Source organism: Prionailurus viverrinus, chromosome B4, assembly GCF_022837055.1.
Source record: "Prionailurus viverrinus isolate Anna chromosome B4, UM_Priviv_1.0, whole genome shotgun sequence".
In the NCBI taxonomy this organism is placed as follows: Eukaryota; Metazoa; Chordata; class Mammalia; order Carnivora; family Felidae; genus Prionailurus; species Prionailurus viverrinus.
Window position 1 is genome coordinate 107,732,420 of NC_062567.1, and position 17,534 is coordinate 107,749,953.

Consider the following 17,534-nt stretch of genomic DNA (forward strand, 5'->3'; position numbering starts at 1 on the left):
TATATTTATATATAGATATAGATCCACAAGTTTTTCTTTTTTGGGAGAAAGTCTCAATTACTTTTTCAAGTTTTATTGAGGTATAATTGACATATAACTTTGTATTAGTTTAAGGTGTACGATGTAATTTATGGATATATTACAAAATAATTACTGCAACAAGTTAAAATCTGTCATGTATTTACAATTTTTCTTTTTTGATGAGAATTTTGAAGGTCTACTCTCAGAAACTTTCAAATATACAACATTGTTAACTATAATCACCATGCTATACATTGCATCCATAGAACTTATTTATCTTGTAACTGAAAGTTTGTATCTTTGACCACCTTCACCCATTCGTGGATATCTCTGTAGAATACTCCATTCCTGATGGTATACCAGATAAATATCTGTGTTAATTGGAGTTGTATTTTCTTAATTGTAACTAATTTCTATCTATGCTTATGTATTTAAGGTAAATAAAAATAATGCCAAATTATGGAATAATGTGGGTCATGCTCTGGAAAATGAAAAAAACTTTGAGAGAGCTTTGAAATACTTCTTACAGGCTACTCATGTTCAGCCAGGTAAGCATTATTAATTAATAAAACTATTTGGATAGCTTGTTTTTAAAACTTGAATTATATTTGGGAAAATAAAAGTAAGAGGTTTGTTCATTCCAGGTGACTTGAAAACTATAGTGCTCGATGATGGCTTATTTTGAGTTGGATTATATGTTAGAGCTACTTAGACATTTAAGGAATTTATTTTGATATAGCAGAGTTGTTGGGTGGTACTGATAATTTGGTGAAGTATAGCTTTGCCAGGTACAAGTACTTGGTGTTAAAATAAGTTTTCCCCTCATTGTCAGTTGTCACTGTTTGCCTTTCTTGAGATAATTGCTAATACTTCCATTAGTATGACTTCTCTACAATATTCTCAAAATTGCTGTTTCTAATTAGCCATGGGCTAAGAAAATAGGTAAACCAGTTTATTTGGGATTCTTTCTCTTCCTCTCTTTGTCCCTCCCCTCTATGTACGTAAAGTACTTGAAAAAGTACATAAAGTTAGAAACATTGAATTTGATATTTAGAGGCATCCTAGCTTTTTCTTTGTTTTTTAGTTGTGTTCTTCATAGATTTGATAGATGAAATGGCATATATGGAGGGACACCAAGAGTCCTTTTTTGTCAGTGTTACACATACACAGATAGATTCATAAGACTGGAGATAAGGGATATTGAGACTAGAGGTAAAAATTTGGGGTAGTGTCTAGATATTTAAAACCTTGGAACAGTTGAGCACATAAATAGGGATTCATAACATTTTAAAATTACTTTAAAAAAATAAATGAAACATTGAGTCTGAAGGCTTTTCTTGCTTAACCAGAGTAAGATTATAAATTATGCAGTGGTCTGAGAAGGTGACACACATGTTGTGTTAAACGAAGAATTGTGGTTTTTTTGTTTTGATGGTTACCAGTGTTTAAAAAAAAAAAATTCCATTTGACAAAGATAAAATTTTTACAAATGGAATTGCAGTTTCCATAAACATCTTTACAAGACAAGGATAGATTTTTGTCAAGGAACACCAGAATTCTATAAGGTTTGTTTTGATTTCATTTTTATCTAAGTCCAAATCTTTGAAATTATTCATGCGAGAAAAAAATCATGGACCTGTAGTTCAACTTTGATGTTGTCAATATAGAAATGTTTAAAGAGTATTTATGAGTTTTCAGGTGTTTTTAAGTTTATCTCTTTAGATGAATTGACAGATAATTTTGTAGATAGGAAATACTGGAAAGCAACATAGATGCCAGGGCCACCAGTGTGAGATTGCTTAGCTTCATTGTTGGTGGAAAAGGAATTATTAGGTACAAAGTTGCCGAGTACTTATCAGTTCTCATTTACATTGAATTAAAGATAGACTGCTAGATTCATGCTATTGTTGGTTTGGATAGCACACTCATAATAGCAGGACTGTCTGTTGAAATCCTATAGCTTTTTATTTTTTTTTTTTATTTATTTTTTTTTTTTTTAGAATTTTTTTTTTTTTTAGAATTTTTTTTTTTCAACGTTTATTTATTTTTGGGACAGAGAGAGACAGAGCATGAACGGGGGAGGGGCAGAGAGAGAGGGAGACACAGAATCGGAAACAGGCTCCAGGCTCTGAGCCATCAGCCCAGAGCCCGACGCGGGGCTCAAACTCACGGACCGCGAGATCGTGACCTGGCTGAAGTCGGACGCTTAACCGACTGCGCCACCCAGGCACCCCATCCTATAGCTTTTTAAAAGTCATTTAAATGTCATTGCTTTTTATATCTTGTCTTCTTTTCCAACCCTTTTTGTTTGTTTTCAAATTTAAATTTACTTTAGTAATGGTTATTTCCTTCCTTCTCTGAAATCTTAAAACTCTGTTAACTTATAAGAAACTGCTTAGAAATTTTGTCTTTCATTTTATTAGCTTTGTTGTAGGTTATCTAATTGCTACCTTAGTTCTTTGAGAAAGTAGGGCTGCCTTACTCTAGTGTCTGAAGTCTGCATTGATGACAATATCTCCTTGCCATAATTTTAAGAACCTAATTTCCGTGGGTATTAATTTGCCTTGTCTTTCATCCAAGTAGGTAACCTCTTTCTTTTCTTTTATTAAAAAAAAATTTTTTAATGTTTATTTTTGATACAGAAGGTAGAGTGTGAAAGGGGTAAGTGCAGAGAGAGAGAGGGAGACCACAGAATCTGAAGCAGACTCCAGGCTCTGAGCTGTCAGTATAGAACCCAATGTGGGGTTTGAATCCATGAGCCATGAGATTATGACTTGAGCTAAAGTCAGACGCCTAACCGACTGAGCCACCCAGGCGCCCCAACATATTTTCTTTCTACAATTGGAGCTGATGTCAATAACATTGTAAATACTTCGCTGAATTTTGTTTATCTAAACTACCAGTTTCTTTGTTCTTTCCTTAAATTCTCACTTTATAATTAATTTTTTTCAGGTTCTTAGTAACTTAGTTTTTCTAAGTAACTTTCTGATCTCTATAATAAATGGTATAGATTTGAGGAGCCTGAGTGGCCCAGTCAGTTAAGCATCTGACTTTGGCTCAGGTCATGATCTCATGGTCCATTAGTTCCAGCCCTGCTTCGGGCCCTGTGCTGATAGCTCAGAGCCTGGGGCCTGCTTTGGATTCTGCGTCTCCCTCTTTCTCTGCCCCTCCCCTGCTCAGGCTCTTTCTCTCTCTCTCTCTCTCTCTCTCTCTCTCTCTCTCTCTCTCTCTCTCTCTCTCAAAAATAAATATTAAAAAAAAAAAAGAATTAAAAAAATAAAAACTTTAAAAAATTAAAAATATGTAAAAATAAATGATATAGATTTATTTGAAATTTTAAAAAATGAGCTATATAAGAGCAAATACTACCTACTCTATTTTTATATGCTCTTGGTAATGCAGTGAATTTCAACCTTGGTTCTACATCAGAACCGCCTTTGAAACCTTGTAAAAACATTTTCCCAGATCATGTTTCTATAGATTCTATTTTGATAGAGTGAGGTGGTGCTGAGGTTATCTGACTTTTTGAAAGTACATAGGTATCCTAATTTGCAGCCAGGACTGGGAATGGTTTGCCTAAGCAATTTTTTTTCTTTTTTTTTTTTATATCCCTCTTGACCTCTCCTGAAACCCCTTAAGACTCATTGGGGCGCCTGGGTGGCTCAGTCAGTTGAGTGCCCTACTTCAGCTCAGGTCATGATCTCACCGTTTGTGAGTTCAAGCCCTGCGTCGGGCTCTGTGCTGACAGCTCAGAGCCCGGAGCCTGCTTGGGATTCCCTCCCTCTCTCTCTGACCCTCCCCTGTTCATGCTCTGTCTCTCTCTGTCTCAAAAATAAATAAACGTTAAATTTTTTTTTTTTTTAAAGACTCAGCAGTACATCAAAAAACAAAAAATCAGCCCTTTCCTCCCAATCTTGTCCCTTACTTCTTTAACCAAACCTGTGCTGCATATGACATTTTCTGTGCAGTGTGCACAATTACCAGCCTGAAACATAATGTACCAAGATTTTAGGACTGTTTACTGTCATCCTAAGAGAATGACTAAGATATATATGCTTGGCCCCTATGTGTCCTAGGAGGTGCAGGCAGAAAACTATTCAGCAGGCAAAATCATTGGTGTCATAGGCAAGTAGAAATCATAATGTGAAACCTTGTCATGTCTGCGAGAGATTCATTCAATAACATTTGTCTGATTTAAGATCTTCTCTCTTCTATCTTTATTCCAAACCTTTGAAATATTTACTGGGAAATGTGTCCTAAAAGTAGTATGCAGTGGGCCCTAATATCTTTCTTATTTAAATAACGTATTTTTTGTTTCCCTGAAAAAATTTGGGTTTGATTCTCCATACCAGAATATCAGATAAAAGTTTCTGACATACTGATAGTAACACAGCCTTTTAAAAAGTTATAAATATGTTATGTAGGATGGGCTGCTGCATCTTAAGTGGTACTGGAGAATCCTAATATTTTATTAAACTTGCATTCTGACCACATTCAGAAAAATTTTAAAAAACAAAATTGCAGAGTTTTTTCATAGTCTCATTGCCCCATCCCACCATGCATGTATATTTGTTAGTTATAACACTCGAAATAATTCTAGGAATCATGATCTTTTTCACTTGTAGATCTTTTTACTTTTAGAGTTGAGCCATACATTTTGAGTGAATTCCAGAGCTATGCATCAAGGAAATGGAAACAAGCCTTAGTATAGTATAGTAAAATCTGAAGAGAAATGATACAGATTTCTTTATTACCTCTATATCTCCCCTTTCATGTCATATATGCAGTTTCTGTCCTTAGAGTACTTTATGACATAATTTTCTAGTATAGCATCAATCATTCTGTGTTAGAAGAACTTTAAGGAGGATGCAGGACCTGTTGCTTGCTTTTGTATTTTTTTTGCCTAGTGTTTTGTTGCTAGAAGCTTGGGTTTACATTGAATACTATTTAGTATATTTGCCAACAAATGACTTTTTTTTAAATTTTAGATGATATTGGTGCTCACATGAATGTAGGAAGAACTTATAAAAATTTAAATAGAACCAAAGAAGCTGAAGAATCTTACATGATGGCTAAGTCCCTGATGCCCCAAGTAAGTTGTCATAATTTATTTCTATTGTGTTATATCTACTAGATGTCCATAATGAATAGAATTACCTAGATTATCTTTTCTTCAATTTGTTGATACAAATGTAAAGTGTCCAATAAACCATTTATTACTACAAGTTTTTATTTAAATTCTAATTAACATATAGTGTGATAATAGTTTCAGGTGTACAATATAGTGATTGAACACTTTCATACAAGTGCACTCTTTAATCCCCATTCCCTATTTCACCCATCTCCCTGCCAATCTTCCCTCTGGTAACCATTAGTTTGTTCTCTATATTTAGGAGTTTGTTTCTTGTTTTACCTCTCTTTCTCCTTTGCTTGCTTGTTTCTTAAATTCCACATGAGTGAAATCATATAGTATTTGTCTTTCTGTGACTTATTTTGCTGAGCATAGTACTACAAGTTTTATAAAGGATTATATTTACTTTTGTAGCTCACTTAATTAAAAATTTCTAGGAGAGCTTGGGTGGCTCAGTTGGTTAAGCATCCAACTCTTGAGTTCGGCTCAGGTCGTGATCTCACAGTTGGTGAGTTCGAGCCCCGCATTGGACTCTGTGCCTGATAGTGTAGAACCTGCTTGCAATTCTCTCTTTCCGCCCCTTCCACATGCTCGTGTGCATACACTCGCTCTCTCAAAAATAAATAAATTTTAAAAAGGCAAAGATTAAACTTATGTTTGTAAAAAATTTTATAAAGCTATGAATTTTAGATATTCTTGATTACAAGTTATCAATGAGTTAAGTAACTTTAAGTGAAGAGATTTTTATATAGTACATTAAGCACTAAATGCAACATTATTCCTATCAAAAGATAAATGAATAAAAAACTAATAAAATGAGGGGATACACCTCTGTTGCTGTATTGTGTTCAGTTGTAACAATGACACATGCAGAAAATTCATTGGATATTATAATATAGCATGAAAGTTGGAAAGTCAGATCCTGTCTTTCATCAGAAAAAATAGTTTGCAGGGCACCTGGGTGGCTCAGTTGGTTAAGTGTCGGACTTTGGCTCAGGTCATGATCTTGCAGTTTATGAGTGAGTTCAAGCCCCATGTCAGGCTCTATGCTGACAGTTCAGAGCCTAGAGCCTGCTATGGATGCTGTGTCTCCCTCCCTCACTGCCCTTCCCCCACTGGTGCACGCTCTCTCTCTTTCTGTCTTTCTCTTTCTCTCTCTCTCAAAAATAAACATTAAAAAAAAAAACTGCACTACAGTCTTCTCAATGGTAGTATATATTAATATTATATTAATAATTATAATATTAAAATAATTAGATATAGTTTGATAAATGTTTCAAAAACAGTTGGACCACATGATCTTAAGCATTGTTTCAGTCCTACGATTCTAAAGTTATATTGTGTTCAATATAGACTTTTTTCAGATATAATTTATTACTTTCTTGAAAATTTGGGTCTAGGGGCGCCTGGGTGGCGCGCAGTTGGTTAAGCGTCCGACTTCAGCCAGGTCACGATCTCGCGGTCCGTGAGTTCGAGCCCCGCGTCAGGCTCTGGGCTGATGGCTCAGAGCCTGGAGCCTGTTTCCGATTCTGTGTCTCCCTCTCTCTCTGCCCCTCCCCCGTTCATGCTCTGTCTCTCTCTGTCCCAAAAATAAATAAACGTTGAAAAAAAAAAAATTAAAAAAAAAAAAAAGAAAATTTGGGTCTATATATCTTTTATAATCTTTACTTAACCTGAATAATCAGTTAACAAGGGAATTTTATTTCCTAATTCTACCAAATGAGGCTTTAGTATAACTCTTAACAAATTAACCACCCTGTCACAACCAGGAAGTAATTTGCTGACAACATGGAAGCTGACATGCTGTAACAAATACACTACACTGAGAGGAAAGATACCTGAGTTCTTTCTATTCCTTGTCTGATACAAATATGCTAACAGACCTTAGTCTCAAAAGTTTAGATTTAGTTACGATTTTATAAAATGATGCATGTAAATAAAAAGCTAACAATATTCCATTGAGCTGGCATGAGTGAAAAAATATTATCTCCTGTAATACCACAAAATATTAATTATTTTATTAACATTTTATAAATACTGTAGGTACTTTCACGTTTTTATGACTTATTTCAGTATAGCAATACAAACTGGTACCATAACCTTTTTATGTCATATATATTTGAAGTAAGCTACTAAGAATACTTATTTTTTATTTTTATGTGGTACTGAAACATCCAGTTATGTTTTTCTGAACAGATTATTCCTGGTAAAAAATATGCAGCCAGAATTGCCCCTAACCACCTAAATGTTTATATTAATCTGGCCAATCTGATCAGAGCAAATGAGTCCCGGCTGGAAGAAGCAGATCAGCTGTACCGGCAAGCAATAAGCATGAGACCCGACTTCAAGCAGGCTTATATTAGCAGGTATTTGTAGTTCACTTTTAAGTTGTATTACAGAGAATTGAAGCTGTATCTGAATGTACATTTTGACTGTCTGAACTAAATTGCCTTTTTTTTTTCTTTTAGTAATCTTATTTGGCGACCAAGAACATAGAAACATACCCTAGTTTAGACTTACAATCAAATTTAATTGATTTGATTTGAAATTGACTGTCACTTGTAGTAGCAAACTAAGGTTTTATACGGAAGAAAGAGTAGAAGCTTCTTGTTAGTTTCATTTACTTCTTATTGTCACATTCTTTTTTACTTAAAGCACTTGAAACTTGTATTTTCTAATAATTACTTCTAATATCCAACTCTCAAGAGCTTTCTTAAATACTGACAACTGATTGGTTATTATGCCTTTTATTTATCACAAAGAAACTTTTTAGTTGTCAGTACAAAAACTTTTGGCCGCACATGTTAGAGAGAACTTAATATATTTTACCATGTAAGGATTATCATTTGTATTATACTTGAGTAAAATTGTATATTAAACTCTGCTTCATCCGCTGGCCCAGAAACCTAATCATAATTTTTAACATTGTTCTTATGGGGAAAATGCATTCAGAATTTCATTAGTTTTTGAGATAAAATCTGTTCATAAGTTGGGAGGCTGTCTTTGTTCAGTTTTATCCAGTACTTGTTGAAATTAGCTAAGTTTAGTGGGGTTGCATATATAAATAAAATCTGTCATGTGTTAATCTATGAAGAATTATTCAACAATCTGCATTAAAAAATAACATCTTGGACAGATGCTCTTTCCAGAAGTTGCTTTGAGAATATTAGTCATTCATTTGATTTCATTCCTATGCTTATACTTAAAGGAAAAAATGGTATCATAATAAAAGTATTCTCATATTACTGCCTAAATTTATTTGCACATATGTGCTTAAACAAAATGACTTTTTAAAGCTCTAACAGATAATAGATCCGTATTAGAAGGATTTGTAAAATGGTTTTCAAACTGTGATCTTCCGTTCCACATGTGTTCCTCAAAGGTACCTGCAGGTGGCACTAGTGCCCTCCTACCCTGCCTACTAGTCAGCTTTTTTAAAAACTCTTTTTTTGTTGTTTTGGGGAGTTTTTTTCTTTCGTTTTAATGAATGGCCATTTTATAAGAATACATTGTAGAATAATAAATTAATATAAAAGGGGCAAAATTTTCATTCTGCTCTTTATAAATGAGACTTCTAACATAGATTTGAATACTGGAATTTTCCCATCACTACCATATTTATTTTCCTTCTTCAAATGCTATTACTTGGTCCCCTGAAAACTTAATCTCCCGTTCTTGTCGCTGCCAATTTTATGATGTAGTCTGGTCTGCCTTCTTTCAAGATACAATTAAAGAATATATTTTCTCTGTTCCCCTTTCTTGGATACCTCCCCGCATCTTACCCTTTAAAGTCAGGTATGCTGTTTCTTTCTTTAATTATACTTGAAAACCTAACAAACCAAATTTGCTAAACTAATGAGTTCAGGTTTGAGGACATTTTCAGATATTTTTGGTAGAAAACTTTAAAAGCCTGGGTTAAAAGGAAAAAGGAAAGCTGTGAATATGTGGAAAAAGTTGAAACTTACAAAAAATAGTATCTACACATTGACATGGTAATGTTGTAAGTAAAGCTTGTGTTTGATTTTTCCACAGAGGAGAATTGCTTTTAAAAATGAATAAACCTCTTAAGGCAAAAGAAGCATATCTTAAAGCACTAGAGCTGGACAGAAATAATGCAGATCTTTGGTACAACTTGGCGATTGTTCATATTGAACTTAAAGAACCAAATGAAGCCCTAAAAAATTTTAATCGTGCTTTAGAATTAAATCCAAAGCATAAGCTAGCATTATTCAATTCTGCTATATTAATGCAAGAATCAGGTATGTTTTCTTAAAATAGTTCTATATTTAAACACATTATAGTTTGAAGTATAATGAAATCTGAACTTAAGTTACATTATGAGTAGCAAACGTTTTATGAATAGTTTATATCAAAACTGCAGATAAATATAAGAATATTTAAAATACTTGAAGTAAAGTTTTCAAGTAATATGCTTTAACACAATTATTAGTTCTTTGGGTATGTGTTAAGACTTAATATTCAAGCAGTCTATTAAGCAGTGCCTTTTTAATCTGTTTTGTCAATTTTATGCACAGAAATATATAATTTCTTACTCCTAAATATACCATCTAAATAATCAGAACTTGCAAAAATTCTTATATAATTATTTCTAGGGAGACGAGCATTATATTTCTATTTATTTTAGAAAAAAAACAGAACAATCTATTTTACCTTGATTTGTAAGAGCAAGTACTTTTGGTATCATTTTATATCTAGTGTTATTTTCTGACGTATTATTGTAATTTATAATTTTTTGTAATTTATAATTTTTTGTAATTTAACGAAACTAAATTATTCGTGACAGTAAATTAGGATCTTTGATACATGGGTATTTTAGTACTACAACAAAAGGCAGTATTTATAATTTTTAATCTTAATTTTTAATTTGGAAAAAATTTGTACATTTAGATTTTTGTAGTTAAATCTTACTTTTTAAAAACTTTTACAAAAAATGAAAGAATCATAAAATCATAGTATTTGAGTTAAAGAGGGTATTTGAATTTACTTTTGCCATCGTTCTATTTAGTATATTAGAGTAAGGACCAAATAGATCTAATAACTACCCCAAATGTCATATGGCTAGTTTAGTAAAACTAGTTCAAGATAAGAACTTAAGCTGACTGATTTATTTTACAATGTTTTTTATTCATCTTACTGTCAAATAAAAGTATAGAGGGAGATATTTATGCCTGGTATTCGAAACATAAATTTAGAGAAAAGCTAATGTTTTTGTAAAGTTAGCTAACCTTGGCAATCATGAAAAATGCCCAGTATTCAACACAAGATTGCACCCTAAGATTTGTAGTTGTGGAACTTGAAGTTTTTCTATTTATTTACAATAGAAATTATCTCAAATATTTGCATCCTAATTTATATTTAAATTTATAAGCTTTATATTTAATGGTATATTTTTACCTTTGAAAATCTTTAAAAAATTGAAGTAATTAAAAATCTTATTTTGTAAGACTGAAACATTCTGTTTATCCAGTAGTAGTTACTATTTGCTCAGCTGTTTTACATATATCCCATGTAATGCCTAGAAAATTCAGCAGGCTAACCCAGAGAAGTTATTTGTTTAATGTATAAAGTCATAGTGTTAATAGAGTCAAGATTAGAATACATGTCATTTTTGGCAAATCCCAGGCCTCTTCCCCCTAATTGTGTTTTCTTCCTCTGCTACTACCAGTTAGATTCTTAACTAAGGAGATATGTCATCCCTTCTGATTTTTGAGGCACTCTTTCTGCTTTAAAGGAAAAGAAATGGGCTATCATTTCAGTGTTTCAAACACAACTGTCTTTCCTGTGAAAACTTTGGGTTTTTTTCATTCCACTTTTTGATGTAGGTACAGAAATTAGTTGTTTTGATGCTGTCTTTTTGTAATCTTAACTAGATAAATACTGAAAGTGGCTTTTGTTCCTCAGGCTTATTAATTCATTTGTTAACAATGTGTATTTTTTTTTTTTTAATTATTCTTAGGTGAGGTTAAACTTAGACCTGAAGCTAGAAAACGCCTTCTTAGCTACATAAATGAAGAGCCACAAGATGCTAATGGTTATTTCAATTTGGGAATGCTTGCCATGGATGACAAAAAGGACAGTGAAGCAGAGATGTGGATGAAGAAAGCCATAAACTTACAAGCCGATTTTAGAAGTGCTTTGTTTAACCTGGCTCTCCTGTATTCTCAGACTGCAAAGGAATTAATGGCTTTGCCAATTTTGGAAGAGTTACTCAGATACTATCCTGACCATATCAAAGGTCTCATTTTAAAGGGAGACATTCTGATGAATCAAAAGAAAGATATACTTGGAGCAAAAAAATGTTTTGAAAAAATTTTGGAGATGGATCCAAACAATGTGCAAGGAAAACACAATCTTTGTGTTGTTTATTTTGAAGAGAAGGACTTACTAAAAGCTGAAAGATGCCTGGTTGAAACATTGGCATTAGCACCACATGAAGAATATATTCAACGCCATTTGAATATAGTCAGGGATAAAATATCCTCATCTAGTTTTGCAGAACAGCCAGTATCCCCAGCTGGTAAGACTTCAGGTGTAGAAGGAGACAAAATTCCAACTGAAAATGTAAAAGAAGTAAGAAGTGAACCCAGACCTACACAGATCATAAAACCAAGTGATAATAAAAGTCAGTCTAAGTCCAACAAACTATTAGGAAAAAGTACAGACAAAGAGACCCCCCATAAAACAACAAAAGAAATCAAAGAAATTGAGAAAAAAAGAGTTGCTGCTTTAAAAAGACTAGAAGAGATTGAACGTATTTTAAATGGTGAATAGCATTATTTATCATGTGACAATGTCTTCAAAGAACTTCAGTCTATCTTGTGTGATTGTTTATACTGGGAGCTTTGAAAAAACAAGTGTACATGTGACAGTCTATCATGAGCTGCCTCTACATAGGATCAAAATACGATTTTCATTAAATACCTGTGTTACCCCAGGGTATGTATTGTATGAGATATGATAGTAGTTCTGAGTTTTGGCAAATATAGCAGAAATACTAAATTACAGTTGGCAAATTTGTATCTTTTATGTAGAAGAATCTACCTGCAGAGTAATCTTGACTATTCTCAAAAATAATCTAAAGCCTGAATGATAAACCCTTGGGGGCAGATTCAACATATGCTAGTTTATTCTATGAATTTGCATTTATTAGTTGACTTCATTACCTTCTGTTACCTTTGGAATCTGACTATGGATTGAAAACACTTAATGAACACATTCTTTTTTCTTTAGCAACTTCTGTTTAACAAAGGAACGTGGCACCACAAAAGAATACTGGCTTCTTTTAGGTTATGTTCTTTGGTTGATTTTTAGAAGGACTGCCAGGTAAAACTTTTTTAAATAAGTCCTATGACATGTTAGTTTAAGAATGTATTTTTCATAATTGTGTGCTTGTCCTTAACTTTACTCTGAAATGCAATTTTTAATCAGGTAAAGTTTTAAATACACACACACATTTCTAATGGTGCTCATATATACTGTATTTTTATTTTTTTACATACTGAGAGTTTCACAGCATGAACCCCACATAAATCATAGCTAGCTTTGATTTTTTACTCCCCAAACTGTTCAGGTTTATTAGAGTCTAGTCAGATTGAAAAATTTCCAATAATTATAACTTTATTTAAACTTTTGAGTTAAAACATAGTAAGATTCTCTTTCATCTTAGTGTTCTCTCTCTAGTGTTATTTGAATTTTAATTGTTCCAAAAACATACTTAATCATCCTTAGATACTTTAAACAACTAAATTGAGTTCTTTATTTAACTGAAGGCAAAACAATGTGAAAAAGTTTTATTTTTAAACACTAAGTTCTTGATATCTTCCTATGGTGTATATTTTTATTAAATATTTATTTTGACTACTGAGCTTTCATAAAAAATTTAAAGCTGTTTTAATTCCATCAACTATGGAAACAAATTGCTGTTGCATTTTCCTATAAATGCATATATTACAGTTTAACCAAAATTTCATCGTCTTTGGCATACTTTCCAGCTATAAAAGGTAGTTAGCCTCATATAGGATTAATAGTTAATTTTAGCAAATTTAAACCTGAAAACTGTTAGGTTGAAGAGTAGGTATAAATCAAATTTATTAATTTATATCTGATTTTTTGAGTTAAAATACATTTCAGATGAGGTTTACAGTATCAAATAAAGTTGGTTTTAATTTAAAATGTTAAAGCTCAAGCTATCATCCTGAGATAGTAACTGATTTCTAATTATGTAGAATTTAAAAAACTGTATTTCTGTTCCTCTGAGATAACTAAATTGTTTCAAAAATCATTACTGTAAGTTTTTATAAAGAAATATTTTCTAAATAGGTCATAAGAAACATAGTCTACATTAAAGACCCACTCTTACTAGCTTCCCTGAGGTTGTGTCATAGATTTTTTTTAGGCAATTTAAATCAAGCACTGACACCAATCATAGTTCATTTTTGATTTAGGAGATTCTATTCAGGATTTAAAGCAATACCCAGTTTCAGTTTTTAAATTATGGATTTGTGACTCCAGGTATAAGATGGAGAATACCTCATATACTATGACTTGAAAAACAAAATCTATGTTAATCTTATGTTCTCTCCACGTATCTTGAGAAAAAGTTTCTGAGTTTGATCTCTTCTGTTATAGTATCAAACAAAGATAATTCAGAAAAGTAAAGAGAATCTTTCATGACAGCAGATTATAATAAGAGCTTTGAGTAATATTTTAATAAAATTGTATAACTATTGAAAAGATAAAAAAATATATTGTTATCCAATGATTTTTATAGAAAAAAAGAATTTCCTCCTTATTTGCACTTAGAACAATGCCTTAGAATAAATTAAATAATTTATTTAACTAAAATCCACCCTGAATAATTAATGATTTTTCCAAATTAATGTTTCAACCCTCACTTCATATTAGAATCATCTGGAGGGCTCTTAAATATGAATCCCACCCCACAACAATTTAATCTGAATTTCTTAGGGGGCCATGCTTCTATTTTTCTTAAAGTTCTCAGGTTCTAATTTGTAGTCAGGGTTAATGACCACTGCTCAAAATTAGTTCAGGAAATTCTAAATTAGTTCAAGAAAATCCTCTTTATCTCTTCTGTGTTAACTTTTTAATTTAGTAACATAACCCGCTTAAATTTTGATGTGTTAATAATTATGCTCTTTTAACAACTAGTATTTATTTCATCTTAAGTACCGTCAAGCTTGCTTATGTGTAAGGTGATTATTCTCTTTAAACTCATAGTAGAAATTTTATTGAAGCTGTTCAAGTGAAAAAAGGTAATAGATTTTTTCCCACCTCTTTGGAACTGCCTTTATGGGGATATGGATGGTTAGGGGCATTTTAGTCCAGGTCACTAACCTATGGTTCATAGTTGTAGGCATCTGTATGTTTGGAAAAGAAAGCTTATCATAGGTCTGTGTGCTGGTAAAGCGATGTAGTTTTAGTTCTCACTGTTTTGCAAAAGAATATATTCCCCCAGGAGTTCTAGGAAAGCTTTGACAATCCCGAAGGGGCAGTTATGTTACTTTTTCACTGCTTCTCAGAAGAAAGAATTACATTTTTCTCCTATTGCTCCTATGGTATTTCCTTGTTAACATTCAGAATTGGGAGGTTTATCTTGTAACTATACCACTAAATGATTTCATGAAGCTCATGACTTGGAGGATAAAACAAATATGTTTGCAATTTTGTGTTTACGTTTATGTAAATATTTAGTATGTGAATTACACAATTCTAATAAAACCTCATGCGTTTTCATTACATCTAATTTGAGCTCTCAACTTCATGTTGCAGAATACTTCTTTGAAGATGCTTTAATGAGAACTATTATGAAAATATATAGATTTGTATGTCAGTTTCTACTTCAGAAATCCATATATTTGTCATATTTATTTTTTTAAAAACTTCCTAATTTTTTGCATGACTAAATGATATTTAAAATGAACCCCCCCAAAATATCTGGTACCTTTGTCCAAAATTTTGTCTCTTGGAAGCTATCAGCCATCCATGTTAAGGGTTTGTAAGAAAATAGTTTAATATTATATGCATTTTATATTATGGTGGTGTCTGTGTGTACCGTATTTCTAAATATTCAGTATAAAATGCTTTTTAAAACCTTCACCTGAATTGCCTTTTAGTGTTCAAATGAGAAGTACAGTAGTGTATCAACAGATTTCTGCCCCACAAAGACAGAAGAGCTGGTGGGTAGTTTTTATTAGCAGTGATATGAGAAAGACGTGTTAAATTGCTTCAAGAACAGTGATACATTTTCAACCCTTAGTGACAGAAACTAAAGAAAATGAGACAAATTCAAATATGGATTTTTATACACATAAGTAGAAGTCAGTGTGGTGAAATAATTAGGAGTCTGAGTTATGGATCTGCCTGGATTCAAATCTTGGTACCACCCTTACTAATATAACTTAAAGGAATGTTTAACCTGTATGTCCTTGGTTTACATTTATATAGGTTTAATATGTATATATCCTATTGTATAAACTGGCAGGTATTTTTGTAACTATAAATAATGCATGCTCAGCCATGTACATTGTAAATAGTCTTTACCAAACATGTTTGGTAAGGACCATAATTAACATCACGTAGTAAATTGTGTTAAAGAAAAGCCATGATTTATTTGATGTAATTGGCTTAATTTTTTTTCACATAGTATCAACATGAATCTGTTTACAGCTGTAACCAACCAGTAGTACTGATCTATCCATCCAGTGTTGTCTTTATTTTATTTGATTGTGGCTTGATAATATTTTATTAGATTGGGAAAACTAAAGAAACAATGGTTTTAGTTTTGCTAAAGACTGGCCTTATTAATGAACAGCTTTCCTAACAAGTGATTATTGACTTTTAGCGGGTGTTAACATCTGTTTCATAACATGGCAGTATGTTTATATGTCAGAAGTTTTATGACATTTCTAAGTTGATTTGTTGAAGTAAATTCAGCAAGTGGAAAAATCTATATATTAAAAATATTAATATATTCAAATTGTTTAGGATAGTTCTTGGTATAGTAAATGATAGATGTTAATCATTAATGTAATCATAAGGCTTAGGTATGTAGTAAATAATAGATGTTAATCATTAATGTAATCACAAGGCTTAGGCTTGCATTTGATACATATGATTTGCTTTATGTGTTAGCAGAGATAATGTTAATGATGGTCGTATAGCAAACAGATTATTAGATATTTAATGCTGGTTCCTTAGCCAGCTAAGGAACTTGTTCTTTTGCTGTTCACTGCTTTTAGGAAGGTAGCATAAGATAAAATCTTTCCTAAAAGTCTCTGAAGACTTAATCTCAGGCAAATTCATGTTCTTTGGAACCCACTTTATTCAAAGTAACATTTCTATGACTCTGCCAATGGATAGCATAATTCCCGTCAAGTCGTGTTTTTATTGTATAGGAACCTGATGCCTTCAGTTTTTACCTTAAGCAAAATACTTCTCACCAAACCATTCTAGTTTTCCCTTTCTTAAAGACTTTAGTGGTTAAACTCCATTGTCCTTATTCCTTCCTTCCCCCATGGATTTAGTTTCTGATATTAGGAAAGTCATCTGATTAATCCATGTTAAACTACAAATGATAGGTCTTGTTAGTTATCTTAACAGTTAAGTCAAATGAACTTCTTTCTTTATAAAGTTGCAGGCAATACAGTGGGAGTTATTTGAGGGATATGGAGTTTCTCCACCATTCTGCCTATCTAAGCAAGGAATTGCGAAAGACCACAGAAAATCTTTGTAACTGCAAGAAGGCCACTTATGACCAGAATCCTGTTTTTGATGGGCACTGGCAGGCCAGGTAACTGCCTTTTGGGAGTGGAATCAGAGTAATCAAACTGTCAGCAGAATTGGACTTATGCTCAATAGTGACATCTGTAAAACTAATTCCTGAGTAGTGAATATACAGATCTTACTTGATTTACGATGGGGTTACATACCAATAAACCCATTGAAGTTGAAAATATTGTAAGTTGAAAATGTTCTTAATACATCTAACTTAGTGAACATCATAGCTTAGCCTATGTTAAATGTTCAGAACAATTACATTAGCCTACAATTGGGCAAAATCATCAGACACAAAGCCTGTTTTATAATAAAGTGTTCAATGTCTCATGTAATTATTGAATACTGTACTGAAAGTGAAAAACAATGGTTGTATGGGTATAGAACAGTTGTAGTGTATTGATTATCTCATGGCTGGCTGATCCTGCCCACCACTGACTAGAGAGTATCATACTGCGTATCACTAGCCCAGGACAGGATCAAAATTCAAACTGAAATACAGTTTCTACCGAATGTATATCTCTTACACCATCATAAAGGCAAAAAATCATAAGTCAAACCATTGTAA

At 32.5% G+C, this 17,534-nt stretch overlaps 1 protein-coding gene across 4 annotated transcripts in view; it reads left to right on the top strand.

The window, feature by feature from the left end:
• The window catches only part of TMTC3 (transmembrane O-mannosyltransferase targeting cadherins 3), a 67,866-nt gene extending 50,565 nt beyond the window's left edge, over positions 1–17,301 (top strand). For all 4 annotated transcript variants that reach the window (XM_047867493.1, XM_047867495.1, XM_047867494.1 and 1 more), the window contains exons 10-14: positions 458–569; positions 5,010–5,113; positions 7,349–7,518; positions 9,185–9,411; positions 11,130–17,301. In XM_047867493.1, coding sequence (XP_047723449.1) covers positions 458–569; positions 5,010–5,113; positions 7,349–7,518; positions 9,185–9,411; positions 11,130–11,944 — 1,428 coding nt within the window. In that variant the 3' untranslated portion in view covers positions 11,945–17,301. The remainder of the gene's footprint in view (positions 1–457; positions 570–5,009; positions 5,114–7,348; positions 7,519–9,184; positions 9,412–11,129) is intronic.
• Positions 17,302–17,534: the final 233 nt, after the last annotated feature.